The sequence below is a fragment of the Plecotus auritus genome, assembly GCF_963455305.1.
Source record: "Plecotus auritus genome assembly, chromosome: 5".
NCBI lineage: Eukaryota > Metazoa > Chordata > Mammalia > Chiroptera > Vespertilionidae > Plecotus > Plecotus auritus.
This window is the reverse complement of record NC_137776.1, coordinates 186,195,706-186,214,850: the sequence shown is the minus strand read 5'-3', so window position 1 is coordinate 186,214,850 and position 19,145 is coordinate 186,195,706. Positions and strand designations below refer to the sequence as shown.

Genomic DNA, 19,145 nt, shown 5'->3' with positions numbered 1-19,145 from the left:
CCTCCCAGCCACGCGGGCGGCGGCAGCTCCTGTCTGTCCTCTGCCCGTCCGTCCTATCCAGGGGGCCTGGGGGTTCTCTGGGGGACGCCCCCACCAAACTCGGGGCCTTTCTCCATGTGGTTCGTCCACCTGCGAAGCTGTGCAAGCCGCCCCCAGGTCGGCCTCTGCAGGCCCCAGGGGCTGGGTGGCCACCCGAGGCCCCGGACTCGGCCAGGCCTGGGGCTGCCCGTCCAGACGTGACGGTGTCCTTCCCAGCTCAGCGCTTGCGGCCAGAGCCCTGTGGAAGGCCCTGCGGCGCCGAGGGCTCAGGCGGACGCTGCAGGGCCTGGTGGACAGGCTCAGGCCAGGGCCCTCTGGGTGCTTCTGCCCACCTTGCTGGGGACGGAGGGGCCTGGCCAGCCCTGGGCCGGGAATGCCAGGAAGTGCGCCCAGCCCCAGCCTGCGTCCTGGATTTGGAGCCACCTGGCCGCCGCCTAGACCTCAGGCCCCAGCCGGTGTCCACCCTGCAAGCTGTTGGGCCCGCCCAGCCCTCAGGGACTAGGAGAGCCTGCAGCTCAGGGGCTCAGACCTGAGCCACAAAGGAGAGGCACCTTTGAGGCATTGCGGGTGCACCAGGGTGGGGAGGAGGTTCAGGGAGGGGTGCCTGCCTCTGGGCTGTGGGCTCCGGCCTCTAGGACCCCCGGGTTCGGGTCCTGCAGCCCAGACAGGCTCCCAGGGGGCGGGACCGACGGCAGCCTCCCTGCCCGTCTTCACCGCTCCCCTCACTTGGCCCGCGTGCCACTCAGGGCGAGGGGAGCCCAAGCCCCAACCCTGCACCTGCGGCCTTGAGTCAGGTGGCTTTGCAGTGTGGGGGTCGGGCTGAGCACCAGGTGGAGGCCCGTCCAGTGACCAGGCAGTCCCCTCCCCCACAGGGACGTGGGGGAGGGGTGCCAGGAGTGGGGGGCTCTGCTGCAGGTGATGGTGCCGGAGGGGACCTGGGGGCCCTGACCCCCTGGGCTGGGCCTCAGGCCTCCCTACTGCACGCTCGCAGCCCTCACGCCATCCCGGGCGCTGGGTCCCACCCCATTGCAGCCCCTTCCTGATGCCCCCGGCACGGCTATGCGGGGGGCCTGCAGCCCTCCCTCGGGGCGGGTCCCTCTCCCACCCCCACCTGGAACCAAGTCGGGCTTGTCCCTTGGCAGCTGGGCACACCCTGAGCAAAACCTGGGTGCCGGTGGCCCACACATCCCCCCAACGCCCCAGGCTGCACCTGGCACAAGCCACACATCTGCGGGCAGCGCCCGGGGTCCCTGTGCCCGCCCTTGGGCTCGCCAGGGAGCCCTCCCCTCCCCCGCCTTGCTGCCCGGCTGCCGGGACCTCGTGGGTCCCGCCTCCTGCGCCAGGCGCCCAGCCAGGGGCATGTGCTGGGGGTGGGCGTCCCTGCGGCCCCGGGTAGGGTGGAGCCACAGCAGGTGTTTCTAACGTGCAGTCGGGCAGCTGCGAGGGGAGACCAGGCCTGGAGCGCGAAGCTGCCCAGGGGAGCCCGACAACCAGCCTCGTGCTTGCAGAAAGCATCGTTTAATAGAAGGTTCCAGCACTGACCGCGCAAACCTGTCAGTCACAGTCACAGGGAACCACAGGGCACCTGGCAGGCGGGCCACCCAGAGCCCCACCTCGAAGAGAAAGCCTGATTCCAGCAACGTGGCCACAGCCCAGGAGCCGCAGCCCGGGAGCCATGCCCAGCGGTCACAGCCTGGGAGCCACAGCCCAGGAGCCACGCCCAGCGGCTGGGTTGTGCTTCAGGTCAGGGTTAAAAGGGCGTCGAGCAGGCTGGGGGAGACTGCTCCGCCCGGTGCCCGCAGGTGCCCGCAGATGCGGGGCTGCAGAGTCCTGTGTGAAGTGCCTTCTCCCTCGCCCCGTCTCGGCTGCGGGAGCCTGGTGTGTCCCGGGCCCCTCTGGGGGTCTCCCGGGGGCCCCACCTCCCTCCACGCACCCAACACGCTGTCCAGAGCCGCCCCTTTGGGCTCCAGGTGGAGCCGGGGGCCCCTGTGCTTCTGAGTTTCCTGTGGATGGGGCTCCCGGCTGCAGGTGCTGGAGCTCCGCCCGTGACCCAGACCCTGGCGACCTTGTGCCCGAGACCAGCCGGGCCCAGAGCAGAGAACATGAAGACGGGCTCCGTGGGGCGGTGCCTCTCCCATCCTGTGAGTGTGCGTTGGGGCCAGGGGCAGCGTCTGCAGCTCCGTCCCCGCACCACGCGCAGTCATAGCTGTGTGGGTACGTTCGTGCGGACACAGACCGTGTAGCTTCGTAAAAACAGGTTAAAAAGGCTTCCCGCCTGGTCTCCCCTCACCCACGGGAGGCCGCCTCTGGGTCACGTTTCTGGAGCAGCCTCGGCGGGCGGGCGGCCAGCACTGGGCCAGAACATGCCGCTCATGCATCGCTCTGCGTGCCAGTGGGCAGGGCGGGCGCCGGCTCAGAGCTGCGTCTCGTCGCGCGTCTCGGGGCTGCAGGAGGCCAGCCTTTTGCTGCAGCTGTTCTGGCGGCTCTGGGCGCTGCTGGGCACGTGAGCCAGGGGGTCGCAGCGGATGAGGTACCTGGGGCGGGGGCCTGGTGTCAATGCCACCCCCACACAAGGCAGCCGGCGTGTTGGCCCGATGCCCAGCGTGGAGGGGCGGGGCGGTGCCCACTCGGTTCCCGGACCGGCACTTACACGATGTCGTTGGGCTCCAGCCTCGTGTCGGGCGGGGGGTTGATGAGGACGTAGGAGAGGGTGTTCTGCTGGTCGTTCATCTCGTCTGCAGAGGAGACAGGGCCCAGCGGCATCACCCCTGGGCCTGGGGAAGCCAGGGCTCTGCCAGGCACGGAACCTTCCCCACCTTCCTGGCTATCCTGCCCGAAGCCCTCAACTTGGCAACTCGGCCAGGACTGGCCCCCATGGGCACCGTCCCCGGCCCCCAGCCGGCACAGGGGTCCCCCCGATGGACACCGTCCCTGGGCCCCGGCCGGCACAGGGGTTGGCCCTGAGGGGCAGCGGCACTGGCTCCTGCCCACACCCAGGCATCTTGCTCAGCCAGAGCAGCCAGCGTCTCACAGATGGGGCAGCCCCGACAGAGGCACCAAGCATACCTGCACACACACCTACACACACCTGCACACACACACCTACACACACACCTGTACACACACTGTGGACACCTGCCCCTGCACACACCGTGGACACCTGCGCACACACCTGCACACACACCTGCCCCTGCACACACCGTGGACACCTGCCCCTGCACACACCGTGGACACCTGTGCACACCTGCACACACACCTGCACACACACCGTGGACACCTGCCCCTGCACACACCGTGGACACCTGCCCCTGCACACACCATGGACACCTGCGCACACCTGCACATAAGCCACACACACCACACGCCTCTGTGCACCTGCGCACACCTGACCCAGCCTTGGGCTTGTCCCACCCCCAGGGCCCTGCTCCTCCTCCTGCTCTGAGCTCCTGTCCTGTTGCCCAACACCGACTCCCGCGACCGTCAGCCCCGTGGGACCCCTTGGCGCATGCAGGGCCTGTGGGGGGACAGCCGGCGCCCCACTCCCTGGTGGCTGTGGGGTGCGGCCCGCAGGGGTGAGGTCGGGCTCCAGAGAAACACCCGTCACCTCACAGCGGTCTCCTGGCCACACACAGGGGGATGGCCCCAACCAGGCAGAGGCCCGAGTCCCCTGCACGGCCGTTTGCCCACCTGGGGTGTCTGAGGGCACCTCCTGCCTCAGAGCAGCCGTGAGGTCACAGGGACAGCCTTCCCAGGGGTCCTGCCCTGGGGGCCTTGCCCCTGCTCCTCCCGGCGCGAGCGCACAGGGTCTAGGCCGGACCGCTGACGAGGGGACGGGCTGTGGGTTTGAACTGGAGCCTGCAGAGCGAATCGGCCCCAGTGTCCGAGCCCCAGGGTGGGTCCAGCACAGCTGCTCCCGGGGCCGGGGTGGGGGGGGGCAGGCGGGCACAGGGGCACCTCTGGCTGACACACATGTGGGGCCCTTGGGCGGTCACCAGGTGCCAGCCCCGGGCCCTTTGCCCAATAGCCACACTCTCTTCCTGAAACCCTTGGCCTGGGCCTGTGGGGGGCGAAGGGAGCCGCCAGGTGCCGAGTGGGCGGCTGCGTTGGAGGCTGTGCCAGGAGGCCCCTCCTGGCCCGAGCACCCCTCAGGCCCACACATGGGGGGGGTGCTCAGGAAACACCACCTGGTGACCCCCAGTGACCCTGCAGGGCGGCCACCCCAGGGAGCCTCGGCAGGAAGTGGGGGGGCGGGGGACGCAGCCCCGTTTGTGGGAGCCGACACAGGCCGGGGCTGCGGGGCTCCCGGGAGCACGGTCAGGGTGGCACAAGGAAAAGCACGCGACCTGTGGTGCCAACGCCGGCCCGGAGGCCCCATCCCTGGGCCTGTCAGCTCCTGGCACCCCTGGATGGAGGGCCGCCCCAGGGCCACAGCGAGTCCCCGAGGAAGGAAGGGGACTGGACGGCGAGGCCTGTGGCCGGGGTCTCGGGGCAGGACGTCAGCCCTCCACCCGCGTGGGCGGCCCACAGAGTCTCGGGGGGAGCTGGCCCCACGGCCAGGCCTCACCACGTCCAGCACGAGGGCGGGACCCTGGCCTGGGACCATCCACCTGGATGCTTCCCAGAGAGACCTGGGGGACTCGGGGGCCCAGGGGGCAGCTGCAGGCCAGGTGGGCCGCCCGCGAGGTCAGCGCAACGTGATGCTTAGACAAGAAGAGGGACGGACGCGCCGGGGGGGACTGTCCGGGACGGACCAACCAGGACCCTGGAGCCAGTCCCAGCAGCTGCCGCTGGGGGAGGAGGGCTGCTGAGGTCCCTGCAGTGGGTGCCTGGGAGCGTGAGGCCGGCCTGCAGGGACCCTCCCTGTGGCCTAACCCCCTGCTGGCCACCAGGCTGCCCTTCCGCAGAGGGTGGGCGTGCCCCAAGGCGGCGGCCCCGTCCGTCCGCCGGAGCAGAATTACCTTGCAAATATCCCAGGTTTACCCGATTCATGACATCACTGGCTGTTAAATTTGCTACATCCTCTACGGAACACACAGGAAGAGGGACAGACAGAGACAGAGAGAGAGAGGTCAGCAAGCAGCAGGCCCGGCTCAGCGGGGAGGGGCAGCCGGCTGTCACGCGGGAGGCCGGCCGCCTGGGAAGCGAGTCGGAACCGAGTGGACGTCGGCTCCTCTGCCAGCTCGGTGTGTGGCAGGGTTGCAAGGCGGGGCGTCGAGGGTGGCGGCTAGGATCTCCACCTGCCACTCCCCACGGGGCCGTGACCGCCACACACCCCACTCAGCACCAGTGCTCCTCGGGAAGGGGTGACGCTCCCGGCCAGGCAGGGACAGCGGAGGGGACAGGCAAACTGCGGCTGGGAGTGGGGGGCAGGGTTGGGAAGGCCCCGATGGGTCACCTGTCCCCCAGACCCTGACCTCGCGTCCCCCACAGGCCCAGGGCTGCACGACCAGTGGACAGCCTGGCCCAAGTGACCCCTGGGCGATGCCGGACGAGGCCTGAGCCAGCTGATCCCACTGGGAAGGGGCTCGTGGGCCCTGACCCAGGAGGCGGACGGCAGGAAGCAGGGTGGGGAGCAGGACGGAGCTGGGCCCGAGCAGTGCAGAGGCCCCGATGGAACCCAACGCAGGCCGGCAGCTGGGCCAGCCCAGGGAGTGGACAGGCAGGAGCCGGGCCCCTCGGCCCCATCAGCAGAGGCAGCGTCTCCAGAGGGAGAGAGAGGATTGCTCTCCTCTGAGCCAGCGGGGCCACCCAGGCCTGTTCTCAGTGACGCTCACAAACGTCTCCCCAAAACAAGCTACCAAGAAGGGGGGGCCTGGACCTGCTGACGAAGGCGGCGTCACCCTGACGCAGCGGGAAGGGGTGGCTGTGCCGTGAGAACTGCAGTGGGTCCCACAAGGACAAGGGCAGAGGTCCTGCGGCCGCCCGCCCAGCTGCCCGACGCCCAAGCTCCGGCTGATGGAGGGCTGGGCGAGGGTGCCCCTGCCCGTCCGTTCTCCGCGAGGACACAGTGGCCCCTGCCTTGCTGATGGCCTGTGGGTCTGGCCGGGGGTGCCAATCGGTCCCCAACCCCAACCTGTGCCCGAGGCTTTCAGGGCGCCCAGCTTGGCCCGCCCCTCCTGCCTCCTGCCCCTCTGCTATAGAGGGGGAAACTGAGGCCCCAGGGGGAGGGGGCGAGCCCTCTGTCTGGGCTGCGGCACCAGCTATGGGAGGGCCTGTGCCCCCCACTCAGGGGGCTCTGACCAGCCTGTGGGGGGCGGCTTGGAGCGGGCCCGGCAGGCGGACGGACGGACAGGTGGATGGGAGGGAGGCTGTGGCGGCGTGCCGGTCTTACCGTAGCCAGTGGTGGGCAGCCCCAGGTGCTTCATGCGGTTCTTGACCAGCTCGGACAGCTCCTGCCGCTCGGAGCGCCGGGACAGGCTGACGCGCTGCTGGCTGATGCTCTCGGCCGCCGCCCGGCCCACTTGCTTGGAGCTCCTGCGGCTCAGCCTCCGGGCCCACTGCAGGCTCTTGCGCCGCAGCAGCGGGTGCTCGGCCTGGTCGCTGCCAACCGGGTGCCGGCCGTGGGTGCTGCCGCCAGACCCCACCCGTGCGCCCCAGGGTCCCTTCACTTCCTGCGTGTCCTCGCAGTCCTCCATGCTCACCGAGACCTGGGACTGGCCGAGGGGTGTAGTGAGAGCTGGAGAGTGAGGATCCAGGGAGAGGGCAAGGGGTCGGGGAGGGGGTGCGGGGCCCGGGAGGGGGTGCGGGGCCTGGGAGGGGGTGTGGGCCAGGGAGGGGGTGAGGGCCCGGGAGGGGGTGTGGGGCTAGGGAGGGGGTGTGGGTCAGGGAGGGGGTGAGGGCCCGGGAGGGGGTGAGGGCCTGGGAGGGGGTGTGGGCCTGGGAGGGGGTGAGGGCCCGGGAGGGGGTGAGGGCCCGGGAGGGGGTGTGGGGCGAGGGAGGGACGAGGAACCCAGGGAGGGGGTGCAGGGCCCGGGAGGGGGTGAGGGCCTGGGAGGGGGTGCAGGGCCCGGGAGGGGGTGCGGGGCTAGGGAGGGGGTGTGGGCCTGGGAGGGGGTGTGGGGCGAGGGAGGGACGAGGAACCCAGGGAGGGGGTGCAGGGCCGGGGAGTGGGCATAGCTGGGGAGCCAGCTGGTTGATGGGAGGACAGTCCCAGCCTCCTGTGGGGGACCGCAGGGCCCAGGGACACAGTGCCTTCCTTCTCCATGTGGGGGAGCGAGGCTGAGCCCCCTTCTAAGCCCGAGGCCCAGGTCCCGCCCTGGTTGCAGGCCTGTCCGCCATCAGCTCCCTCACCTCTGGGCCTTCGTGTCAGGGTCCCGCCTGGGCCCTGCATGTCCTGATTTTGCCATGGAGGGGCCCACCTCTCTGTGCGTCAGTTTCTCCAATTTGTGGGGCAGGAGAAACCAGAGCATGGTGGACGGTGTGTGGCTCAGTGGCCCGTGGGGCTCTGGGGTGATGTGGGGACCCCCACCCGGGCAGCACCTTCCGAGGCAGGGGGCTGGGCAGGGAGGGTAGGTCCCGCCAGGGTGGGGCCACGGCATGACATGCAGGTGGCACGTGTGGCTCGGCGGCCTGGGCTTCCCTCCCTGGGCCTCGGTTTCCCCATCTGCCCAGGAGGGGGAGGCCCTGAGCTCGGAGCCGCTCCGTGGCCAGCACGTCCCAGGACCAGCTGGTGCTGCTCAGGGCCTGCACCTCCCGGGCCATGTGGGTCTGGCTCGCCAGGTGGGTCGGCTCAGGCCGGACTCCGCAGACGGCAGGACGCCTCGGGGTTACGCTTGAAGGGGCTGCTCACCTGGACTCTGAGGTCGTGGGGCTGCAAAGGAAATCGGGCAGCCTGGGTACCTGTACCTGGGGGTGCCCTCCCCCCAATTCTGCCTGAGCCCCGCATGAGCATCTGCAGGGCAGGCTGCCCACTGCGGTTCTGGGGAGGCACAGGGGCCCCGCCAGGGACCCCACGTATGGGGCACACGGGCTGGACCCCCAAACTACAATGGAGACGGCTGAGTTCAGAGACGTGGGCTGTCCAGCTCCTCGGTCCCGCCCACGCACCTCCGTGGGGAAGAGGTGGCTCTGGGTCCGGTAGACGCCGATGGGGATCTCGGCGCTGGAGGAGCAGAGCTTCTGGAAGAGGCGGCCGTAGGTGCCGATCCACAGGTCGGCCTCCGTGATCTTCATCTGCAAGGGGGGGCGCCTGAGCGGGGCGGGCGCAGGGCAGGTGCCTGGCCCTGTGCTGCCCAGGGGGTACCAGCAGTGCCCCCGAGAGCAGCCCGCCCCCCCCCCCCGCCCCGTCACTCACGGCGCAGAGGTAGCCGGAGCCGGGCGTGGTGTCCAGCCCCAGCAGCAGCCTGGTGATGGAGATCATGTAATCCTTCACAAAGGACTGCGGGGGGAGGAGGCGAGGTGAGGCCAGGCCGCAGCGCCTGCGCCCGCACCCGGACCCGTCTCCCAGCACGCCTGCCAGGCGCCCAGCCTCGTGCCCGTCCCGAGCACCAACTGCGCGGAGGCCTTCCCTGGCCTCGTCCCTCATTCACTTGGTCAGACAGGTCAGAGGGACCTGGGAGGCGAGTCCCCACTGGGGCTGGGCAGGGACGGGGGCCAGAGCCACCCAGGGCCAGTCGGCCTCCCGGGCACCCAGGGTGGGGGGGGCCTAGGGGGAGGCGGGTCGCTCAGAACGGGGACAGACGTTGGCGGGACTCAGCGGGCCGTAGAGAGGGGCTGCGGGGCCGCAGGCATGACGTCGCGGGCCCTCCCTGCCTCTGCCCGCTGACCTGGTACAGCAGCGTGTCCAACATGCTAATGCTGAAGACGCGGCCGGCGGCGAACGGCAGGCGGAACATGAAGGCCAGGTTGGAGCCGTTCTCCCGCTCCCTCTGCGGGAAAGGGCGGCTCAGCGGGGCTGGGGCCCTCGACCCAGGGGCACACGCATGTGCAGGCATGTGTGGGAGGTGTGCACCCGTGCGTGGTGTGTGGTATGCACGCGTGTGCATGAGTACATGCACCAGCAGCTGAGCAAGCCCTGAGCACCAGGCTCCGTGTCCCCACTGGTCACACTGTGGGGGAGCGAAGAGATGGGGGACGGTGGGGAGAAGGGGGCTGGGGTACGTGACGCGAGGCCGTCACCCAGGGCCCTGCCGGGTTACTGCTCTGCTGTGACCACTGCGATCCTTAGTGACCTCAGCGACCGTCCTGGGTGTGTCTCAGGGGTGGAGTCCTGAGGGGCCGCAGGCGTCCTGCAGGGGCCTGGGGGCAGGGGCGCTGCTGGGCGCTGAGGGGAGGCCTCCAGGGGCCGCCTGCCCGGCTTCCTGTCCAACCCGGTTTAGGCGATGGCGCTCCAGGCTGTCCCTCTGCCTGCTTGACGAGCAGGCCCGGCCTGGGCAGGCGGTAGGGCTGGGGTCGCCCTTGTGTGGCCCGGGGTCAGCGAGCCCAGGCAGGGGAGCTGGGCCAGCAGGGAACCTGCTCCCGACCACGGTGCTGTCTGGGGCCTCCTCTGTGGTGACTCGCCGGCTCCCTGGTCTCACCGGCCAACCTGGACCTTAGCAGGCGGCCCTGACCCCGGCTGTGGAGGGCGATGCTGCCGCTGTCCTGAGCAGGGCCTGGGAGGGGCCAGGGTCAGCGAATGCACCAGACGACACCTGCAGAGCTGGGGCCCCTGCCCCTGGCCGGTCCCCCTGCCCCTGGCCGGTCCCCCTGCCCCTGGCTGCTCCCTGCCCCAAGCTGGCCCCTGTCCCCTGGCCGGTCCCCCTGCCCCTGGCTGCTCCCTGCCCCAAGCTGGCCCCTGTCCCCTGGCCGGTCCCCCTGCCCCTGGCCGGTCCCCCTGCCCCTGGCCGGTCCCCCTGTCCCTGGCTGCTCCCTGTCCCCTGGCCGGTCCCCCTGACCCTGACCTGTCCCATGCCCCTGGCCGGTCCCATGCCCCAAGCTGGCCCCTGTCCCCTGGCTGGTCACCATGCCCCTGGCCAGTCCCCCTGCCTTGGCCGGTCCCCTGTCCCCTGGCCTGTGCCCCTGCCCCTGGCTGCTCCCGGCCCCTAGCTGGTTCCCGTGCCCTTGGCTGTTTCCTGTCCCCTGGCCGGTCCCTCTGCCCCTGGCCTGTCTCCCTGCCCCTGGCCGGTCCCATGCCCCTGGCCGGTCCCATGCCCCTGGCCGGTCTCCCTGCCCCTGGCTGTTTCCTGTCCCCTGGCCGGTCCCTCTGCCCCTGGCTGGTCCCCATGCCCCTGGCTCCACACCCACTGGGCTGATGCCCTCCCAGAGCCGGAGGAGCAGAGGGCTGGCCCCAGCATGCACTGCTCTGCTGCGTGACCTAAGGCAAGTTCCTCCCTCCCTGGTCCGGCCCCTGGTCTGTGTGGAGATGACCACGCGCACTTGCTGGAGGCTCACAGAATGGACACGTCTCAGGTTCGGGGCCGTGTCTAGGCCGAGGAAATGAGACTCAGGGTCACCTGTGTCGGGGTCACTAACAGGATGGGGGCTGATGTCTGCGCCCCGCCAAGGTCTCCAAGACTCGGGGCCACACAATCCGAGCCTCACGGGGGCCGTCAGAGGAGGGCAGGTGCTGGGCCAGGCTCTGCACCTGGCGGCTCAGCAGGCTGGGCGGGGGAGGGGCACTCACTTTCTCCAGTTTGGAAAGAGCCAGAGAGTAGCTGTCCTTGGCGCGGAACTGCATGAACCGCATGTTGGAAGGATGCGTGAGCTCCGTGGTGATGCTGAGGCTGGGGAAGAGGCTGTGGGGGCAGGCGCTCAGGGCAGGGTGGGTCACAGTCGAGGAGGGCGCGGGGGTCCCGGGGTCACAGGTGGGGTCTGGAGGGCGTGGGGGTGTCCCGGGGTCACAGGTGAGGTCAGGAGGGCGTGGGGGTGTCCCGGGGTCACAGATGAGGTTAGGGAAGGCATGGGGGTGTCCCAGGGTCACAGGTGAGGTTGGGGAGGGCGTGGGGGTGTCCTGGGGTCACAGGTCAGGATGCTCAGGGGGCACCATGGGTTCACAGATTGAGGAGAGGACTCAGGGGGGGCCTGTAGTTATGGGTGTAGGGAAGGGAGTCAGAGCAATCTGTGGTCACGGGTGTGGGCTCAGGGGCTCAGGGGGTCCCAGGGTCCCGGGTGTGAATGTGGGGACTCAGGGCCCCGGGAACCCAGGTGGGCAGGCCACCCACCCTGCGTGTGCGCATGAGGCCTCACCGGAACATGGTCTGCACGTTGACGATGGTCTTGGCGTCGGCCATGTAGTCCTCCTCGGCGCTCATGGTGCTCTCCTTGTCCACCACCACCAGGTTGTCCGCATAGATGATGCCACACTGCAGCAGGCTGTCCAGGCTGGCGAGAGCCACACTGCGGTGGGTATGCCCTGGGTGCACCTGGGCCCCCTCTGCCTCCCCACCCCTGGGGAGGGCGGGGTCTGGGAGCAAGAGGGGAGGGCGGGGTCTGGGAGCAGGAGGGGCAGGAGGGCGGGGTCTGGGAGCAGGAGGGGCAGGAGGGCGGGGTCTGGGAGCAGGAGGGAAGGGAGGGATCTGGGAGCAGGAGGGAAGGGAGGGGTCTGGGAGCAGGAGGGAAGGGAGGGGTCTGGGAGCAGGAGGGGAGGGGAGGGCGGGGTCTGGGAGCAAGAGGGGAGGGCAGGGTCTGTGATCAGGAGGGGAAGGCGGGGTCTGTGATCAGGAGGGGAGGGCAGGGTCTGTGATCAGGAGGGGAGGGCAGGGTCTGTGATCAGGAGGGGAGGGCGGGGTCTGGGAGCAGGAGGGGAGGGCGGGGTCTGTGATCAGGAGGGGAAGGCGGGGTCTGTGATCAGGAGGGGAGGGCAGGGTCTGTGATCAGGAGGGGAGGGCAGGGTCTGTGATCAGGAGGGGAGGGTGGGGTCTGGGAGCAGGAGGGGCGGGAGGGCGGGTCCTGCTGAGGCAGTGCCCGGCCCAGGCCTTACTTGTCCACGGAGCCCTCCATGTAGTACACCATCGGGAAGCAGCAGATGGCCTCGAGGAAGTGGTGGTCGGGCCTGGGGGGACAGCAGGTCCTGCGGGTGCGGTCCTGGGGGCAGGACTGGACAGGGCAGGGCTCCTGGGGGCCGGGGGCCTTTAGAGGCCAGTGGGCTGGTCATTTCTCTTGGGGGAAACCGAGGCCCCGGGGAGAGCTGGGGGACTTGCCCAGCCAGACAACCAAAGCTGGACCCGGGCCTGGGGAGTTCCTGGGGCTCACGGTTGTGTATGGGGGGGGGGTGGGGCACAGGGACACGAGAAGCTATGAGAGAAGGCGGACAGGTATCACGGGACAGAGGGTGCGGGAGCCAGAACCGGTGGGAGCTGGGGCGCTGGGGTGGGGAGCTGGGCGGCTGCAGGCAGGGAGCCGGGGCAGCTGAAGGCGGGGAGCCGGGGCGCTGGGGTGGAAAGCCGGGGCAGCTGAAGGCGGGGAGCCGGGGCAGCTGCAGGTGGGGAGCCGGGGCGGCTACAGGTGGGGAGCCGGGTGCTTTCCCACGGCCATGCCCTCTGCCAGCCCCCCGCTGGCCGCGCCCTCGGCGGGCCCCACCTGTTGTCCAGCAGCAGCACGATGGGGTTGAGCTCCTTGCGGGACCGGTAGTAGGCCCGCAGCGGCACGATGAAGTTGTACAGCCCGTTGCCCGCCGTCTCCGCCGAGACGATGATCAGCTTGTTCTTGAAGCCGTAGGCCTTGGCGTCCTCGTAGCTGTTGTGCTTGCAGCCCTGTGGGAAGGGGGCACCCGACGCTGCGGCCGGGCCGGGCTCCCGGGACCCCCCCCCGCCCCCCGGGCCCGTCAAGGACAAGGAGGACTATCGGACCACGCGTGTTTGGGAACGGCTCAGGGGCCAGACACCGTGTCCTGACGTCGGTGCGTGAACTGCCATCGGGGAAAACACGCCTCTAGGATGGGAACGGCGTCCAGGAAGGACGGGAGGGCCAGGTCGTGAGTGGGTGTGAGGGGTCGAGGTCGTCCCCGTCACGTGTCCTTGCCGTCATGTCTGTGGAGTCACACGGCCGGGACGGGACCTACCTTGTCCAGCCGCAGGCAGCAGAAGGGGGCCTTCTCGGGCAGAAGGTGGCACAGGGTGGGGGAGCTGCCGATGTAGGGAGAGTTGGGGGGGTAGCCCTTCACATACCTGGGGTGGACATGGGCGCTTCAGCAAGGCCTGCCCCGCTCCCCCGGGACCACCAGCTCCATCACACCCTCCCGGCCGGCAGAAGCGACCACCCAGAGCGCCAGACCCACAGACGAGCCTGCCGGCAGCCTGGTCACCACTCCCTGAGGCCACCAGCTCTGCCCCCACCCCGCTGGCCAGTGTCCTTACACACTGCACCCAGCAGCAAAGGCCAGGAGCGGAGAGTGGCCACGGTGAGGGCGCGGCTGGGAGGAATGGACGTTCAGGCCAGTTGGCCATGACCCTGCTGTCAGGGCACCGCCTGTCTGTCCCGACCCCGGCTAGTGGCCGAGCTGAGGACAGACGGACAGCAGGCAGGACAGCAGCGGCAGCTGGGCCAGCGGCCAGGCCTGGACGGAACCTCATCCAGGGCCCAGGTTCCCGTCTGTGGCCTCTGCACACCATACCGAGGAGCCCCCCGAGGGGGCCGTGCGTGGTGTCTGGGTGTTGGGGCCCCCGTGGCTCTGCGGGGCCCCTGGAAGCTGCTTGGGAGCCAGGATTCGGAGCACACAGGGAGGTGCGACACAGCAACGGTGCCAGCCCCGTGCCACCTCTGCTGCCGCCTCTCCCTGGGCACCACGACCTCACAGCCACTGCCCCACGGTGACACTCACTCCACCACCGACAACCCCTCGTCCTCCGAGGGCATCATCTCGTCCTCCGACTGGTCACTCAGCAGGTCGCAGGGCAACAGGGCTGAGCTGTCGGCCAGCTCCATGACAGGCGCGATGCTGGGCCGCCGGCTGCCGGAGCCGTTCTCCGTGGGCAGCGCCAGCTTGCTGCTCCCATCGCCCTGGGCCGGCTGGCACTCTGTGTTCTGGAAGTCCATGGCCACTGTCCCTGGAACAGAGGGGCGACCTGGCTGGCACGCCCTCCCCCAGGCTCTGCAGGGGGCAGGGTCTCCCCAGGAAGTGGACACAGCCTGGCCGGGAAACCCAGGGTCACGCCCACCTGCGCCACCCCAGGGGGTCTGGGCCTGAGCCTGTTTCTCCCTCCCTACAAGGGGCCGAGGGCCGGTGCAGGGTGGCCTCCGCCCTGCAGGCATCGGACACCGACCAGAGAAGGCCCCGCAGGCGGCAGGGATGCCCCCTGGACAGACGTGCACACGGAGGCCCAGGCCTGGAAGAGCTGGGGCGGGGCAGGGGGCGGGGCCCAGGCCCTAACTCACCCACGGAAGCGATGATGCTGTGCACAGGTAGGTGCGAGGAGGCCTGGCCGCGCCCGGGCGCCCCGAGGCCCCGCCCCGCCTCCTCCTGCTTGAAGGTGAAGGCCGAGTTCTCCTCCTTGGTGATGTTGATGTAGAAGCAGGTGTCGGAGGCCGCCAGCGAGTGCCTCGGGCCGGGGTTCAGCAGGATGCTCTTGTTCTCCTCCCGCTTCAGCCCGATCAGGCACACGCCATACCTGGGGAGGGGCGTGGCTCGTGGGCCCCACCCACAACGCATGGGGGCGTGGCTCAACGGCCCACCAATACCGCACAGGGGGCGGGGCTCGTCGGGTCCCACCAATACCTCACAGGGGGCGTGGCCCGCCGGGTCCCACCAATACCGTACAGGGGGCGTGGCCCACCGGGTCCCACCAATACCACACAGGGGGTGGGGCTCGTCAGGTCCCACCAATACTGTACAGGGGGCGTGGCTCGAAAAGGCCCCACCCAGCGGCCTGCCTCTAGTCCACTCTGCAGGGCCAGGTCCTCGGAGGCCAGGGTTTGGGGGCCCTCCCCTCCAGTGCGGGACCCCTCCCTTCGCACTCGACCCGATGACCCGAGGTCAGAAAGCGGAGGCCGTGTGGGGGGTGGACCCAGGCCAAATGCAGACTCTGACCTCCAGCCCCGAGGCCCCGCCCTGCCGGGACCCACGGAGACGGGGAGCCCCGCCCCGCCCCCCGGGGAGCCTACTTCTTGTGCGCGTGGAAAGCGGCGTAGGTGAAGCTCTTGCCCTGGTACTCCCGGAAGAACTTGCTGTCGCCCATGCGCACGTGGTACACCTCGTTGCCGGAGCAGCGCCCGTACATGCGCTGCCACTGCTCCGGGGACTCCTGGCCTTCCCTGCGTGGGCGGGAGACACCGTGGTCAGCCGCTCTTCACCCCAGCACGGCCAGCCTGACCCTGACCCAGACCCCTGACCCCTCCCTGCCTGGCTGGGCCTCAGAAGCCTGAAGGGTCAATTGGCTAATTTTTTAAAGCTGTAAACACAAGGATTTTTAGGGGACCCCGAAATGTTTCAGGGTCAAGGCTGGCCTCCACGGCCATGGGCCCTCCCAGACCCGCATCTTCCTCCCCTGCCTGGGCCCGGCCCCAGGGCTGCTCAGATCCCATAACAAGCCCAGGCCCCTGTCAGGGGGACCCCAGTCTGGTCTCCCCAAAGAAAGGACAGCTGAGCAGCCTGCTCTGTCCCAGGGCTCAGCTGGGATCTCCCCCACCCCCACCCCTACCCCCGCCAGGTACTGCGAACCAAACACACCCATCCCCCCAAACCAGGCCCTGCCAGCCGGTACTGGGTCCAAGTGCAGTTCTCCTGGCCACCACGCCCCCCAGCCACCGCACCCTCTTGCTCTCGATGGGCCCAGCCTGGAGCCCCCAGCAGTCCCCAGGCGCCCCCCGCCCCTCAACTTGGCTGCTCAGGGTCCCTGCATCCTGAGTGGGCCTGGTGTCCTCAGCCGGCCCCACACCTGTGATCTCCCCCACAGCACCCACCTCTTAGATGAGACCTTTGCCCGCTGCACACGCCCCTCTCCATCACAGGCCTCCCCACCCCCCTCGTCTCCCGGGCGGTGGGTGGGTGGCACTCACTGGCCGCGGGACGTGTGCACCAGCAGGGTGATGAGGGTGGACGTGGCCGGGCAGATGCAGTTCAGGGCCAGCATGGCGTACTTGCACTCCTCCTCACACACCACGTGGTCTGCGGGCAGGGTGGTCGGTGGACGCCCCCCAGCCCTCACTGCTCCACAATCCCCTGCTCACCTGTCCCCCAGGTGCCCCCTCAGACACCCCACGGAGAGGCTCAGCAGATGCACCTGCCTCGCCGGCCCTGGGCTCCTGCCCTCACTGACCCCCAGCCCCTGCTGCAGGACAGCATGGGGTCCCGCTCCACCGCCCTTGGTGGGAACGGGTGCCCGCTGTCCCCCAGCCGTGGCTCGGCGTGCTCCGGCCCCCCCAGTCCGGGGAGGAGCACGCTTCCTGGTGCACACGTGGCCCCGTCAGTACCTGCGAACTTGACGTGAAACTTGTTCTCAGGCTTGAGGATCTGCACGTAGAGGGGGCAGTTGGGGGCGAAGTCCTTCACGGCCCAGGCTCGCAGGATGGTCTGGTGGTCCTGGGGGCCGAGAGGGTGTGGTCAGCGCTGGGCGGCAGCAGGGGCCGGGGCAGGGGCAGGGCACTCACCGCCGCCGTGCGGTCCACCTCGTTCCGGCTGCTGAGGATGAAGCAGGCCTCGCCGTTGTCCATCCTGCAGGGCACACACCTGAGCTGGCCCAGACCCGCCACACGCCCTCTCGCCCGGCGTTGGGGGCTCCGGGCGGAGGCTGGAAGGGGTGGGCCCCGTCGGGTCCCCACCTCTCTGGGCTAACAACGTGTCGTCAGGGCCCTGACCGCCACGGGGGCCCATCCTCTGTGTCCCCACTAACCCAGGTGGGGCTGGGGTGGACGAAGGGGAACACGTGTTGGCAGAGACGCTGGACCCCGACCACCGGCCCGTCCCCTCCTGGGGTGAGCTGCCCAAGTCTCGCGACCTGTAACCAGTTCCACCTCCCCCACCCCCAGCCCTGAGGAACCCCAGCTGCGGAGGGGCCCAGGACAGGGGAGATCAGAGGCCTGGCCCTCCCCACGGATCACCGGGAACCCGCCAGTCCCTGGCAGCCCCGGTCTCTCCCTCAGGCCTGGAGCTGGGTGTGGAGCACCCGGGAGACTGTGTCCGGCTGCCACATCTCTGGGCAGGGGGGCTTGGTTCCTGTGCCTGATTTTACTGGTGAGACAGGAGGGGGCTGGGACCAGGAGGCGGGCGGGTGAGGGGCCCCGGGCCTCCCCTCAACCCACATTTCCCCACAAAGGATGCGTCAGACTCCTGCAAGTCCCGGAACAGGCACGGGCACATTCTGGAAAGTTCCATCTAAGAACCCAGTCTTTCCTCAAGTCACCCTGTCAGCTTGCCTTTAGAGACACCCGCCCACAGCCACCTCGTCCCCCGGGCACTGCGGTGACGCCGCTCCCCCCCACCCCGTCCCCTCTGAGCCCCTCCTAGAACCTGAGGGGGACAGTCCCCGGCACCCGGCGTGGAGACGGGCTGGGGCCCGCGGGGGAGGGGGGGGCGGGGGCTCACTTGGCTCGCATGAGGTCCTGGTCCTTGAGCGCCGAGCCCTGGAGGTAGATGACCCGCTGGGCCCACAGCGGGATCTGCAGGACCCTGCGGACCTGGATGTCCATGTCCGTGGGGCACAGGATGACCACGTAATAGTCCTGCGGGCGGCGTGGTGTGGGCACGGGCACGGGGGTCAGCCCAGCCCCGCCTGTGCCCACATCGCCGGCTGCCCCTGGTCCCCCAGGCCCACCTCAGGGTGGGCCCCCGGGCGGGACGCACCTGGAGCCGGGGGTGGGCATAGAACTCGTTCAGGAAGTCCATGAGCAGGTCGATCTTGAGGGAGCTGACGCACAGCACCACGTGTTTCTCCGTCTGGGCCCGGTGGCGGCTGTAGTTGCCCCCCGACTTCTGCCGCTCCATCCACAGGTAGACCAGCTCCTCGCACTGCAGGGGGGAGCAGGTGAGCAGCAGGGGCCTGGGCCCGGGGGACTGGGAGGGCCCGGGAGGTACCCGGGGCCCGGCTGTGGGTGATGGTGATGTCAGAGACGGGCGGGCGCTGGCCGGCAGCTGGTGCGGGGACACGGGGAGGCAGGGAGGAGGGCAGGGCCTGAGGCGGCCAGGCCACGGTGAGCTGGGTCCCGACCACGACTGGGACCCGGGGGTGTGAGTGCCACCGGCCACGCAGGGGCCATGCAGAGGCAGGATGGGCATCACAGTGGGCAGGTGGGGTGGCGAGAGACTGCGCGTCAGCTCCCAGGCCGAGTCCAAGTGGCCGTTAGTGGATGTTGAGGTCTGCACTCCGGACACGGGGTGTCACTCTCGAGGGGCTGGGCCTCCCTCGGTGCCCGAGACCGCGGTGCAGGAACAGAGCGAGGGAATCCCGGGCCACAGCGCCAAGAACCCAGGCTCCGGGCACAAAGGGACCCTCTCAGGACCATGGCTGTGGGCCCACGTCAGCAGGTGGGCGATGGGGGGGCTGCCTGTCTGGGACCCCGCCCACCTGGCCCCGCCTCCCGGATGTGAGGTTCCGGTGTTGGGGGTCGTTTTAAATTAGGAAAACGCGCCAAAACCGGTGTGGCTCAATGGATAGAGCGTCGGCCTGCGGACTGAAGGGTCCCAGGTTCGATTCCGGTCAAGGGCATGTACCTTGGTTGCGGGCACATCCCCAGTAGGGAGTGTGCAGGAGGCAGCTGATGGATGTTTCTCTCTCATCGATGTTTCTGGCTCTCTATCCCTCTCCCTTCCTCTCTGTAAAAAATCAATAAAAAATATATTTTAAATTAGGAAAACGACAGGTACTAAAGGTGCTGGCGGTCCTGGCCGGTGCGGCTCAGTTGGTTGAAGCATCGTCCAGTGCACCGCAGGGTCACGGGTTTGATGCCCAGTCAGGGCACATACTCGGGGCCTACGGGAGGCAACCGATTGATGCTCCTCTCTCACATCGATGTTTCCCTCTCTCGCCCTCTCCCCTCCTCTCTCTAAAATCAATAAAAACACGCGTGGGCGAGGATTTTTTGTGAAGGGCTCATGGCAGAGCTGTCTGGTCCTGGCCCATCCCAGGCCGCTCTCCACCGTCTCTGACTCCCCATCTACAGGTCGGGGCGGGGGGGCGGTCCTGGGAACGGGAGGTGGCCGTGGGGTGGGGGGAGGTGGGGAGGCTGAGCCCGAGGCCCCTCTGACCAAGGTCCCGGAA

The 19,145-nt window shown here is 69.3% G+C and overlaps 1 protein-coding gene across 13 annotated transcripts in view; it reads right to left on the bottom strand.

Annotated features, from left to right (window-relative positions):
• Positions 1–1,541: 1,541 nt before the first annotated feature.
• Positions 1,542–19,145, bottom strand: part of KCNT1 (potassium sodium-activated channel subfamily T member 1) — a 49,180-nt gene continuing 31,576 nt past the window's right edge. For 9 of the 13 annotated variants that reach the window (XM_080668105.1, XM_080668098.1, XM_080668104.1 and 6 more), the window contains 21 exons: positions 17,732–17,896; positions 17,474–17,610; positions 16,540–16,603; positions 16,363–16,471; positions 15,949–16,057; positions 15,055–15,204; positions 14,329–14,561; positions 13,775–14,000; positions 13,016–13,121; positions 12,535–12,707; positions 11,936–12,007; positions 11,203–11,337; positions 10,640–10,751; positions 8,805–8,906; positions 8,333–8,416; positions 8,086–8,211; positions 7,829–7,849; positions 6,371–6,692; positions 4,998–5,060; positions 2,690–2,774; positions 1,542–2,573 (listed from right to left, as the gene is read on the bottom strand). In XM_080668105.1, coding sequence (XP_080524231.1) covers positions 2,453–2,573; positions 2,690–2,774; positions 4,998–5,060; positions 6,371–6,692; positions 7,829–7,849; positions 8,086–8,211; positions 8,333–8,416; positions 8,805–8,906; positions 10,640–10,751; positions 11,203–11,337; positions 11,936–12,007; positions 12,535–12,707; positions 13,016–13,121; positions 13,775–14,000; positions 14,329–14,561; positions 15,055–15,204; positions 15,949–16,057; positions 16,363–16,471; positions 16,540–16,603; positions 17,474–17,610; positions 17,732–17,896 — 2,715 coding nt within the window. In that variant the 3' untranslated portion in view covers positions 1,542–2,452. Of the gene's footprint in view, positions 2,574–2,689; positions 2,775–4,997; positions 5,061–6,370; positions 6,693–7,329; positions 7,850–8,085; positions 8,212–8,332; positions 8,417–8,804; positions 8,907–10,639; positions 10,752–11,202; positions 11,338–11,935; positions 12,008–12,534; positions 12,708–13,015; positions 13,122–13,774; positions 14,001–14,328; positions 14,562–15,054; positions 15,205–15,948; positions 16,058–16,362; positions 16,472–16,539; positions 16,604–17,473; positions 17,611–17,731; positions 17,897–19,145 lie in introns of all 13 variants that reach the window. The other 4 variants (XM_080668099.1, XM_080668103.1, XR_013960596.1 and 1 more) reach the window with 3 other exon arrangements.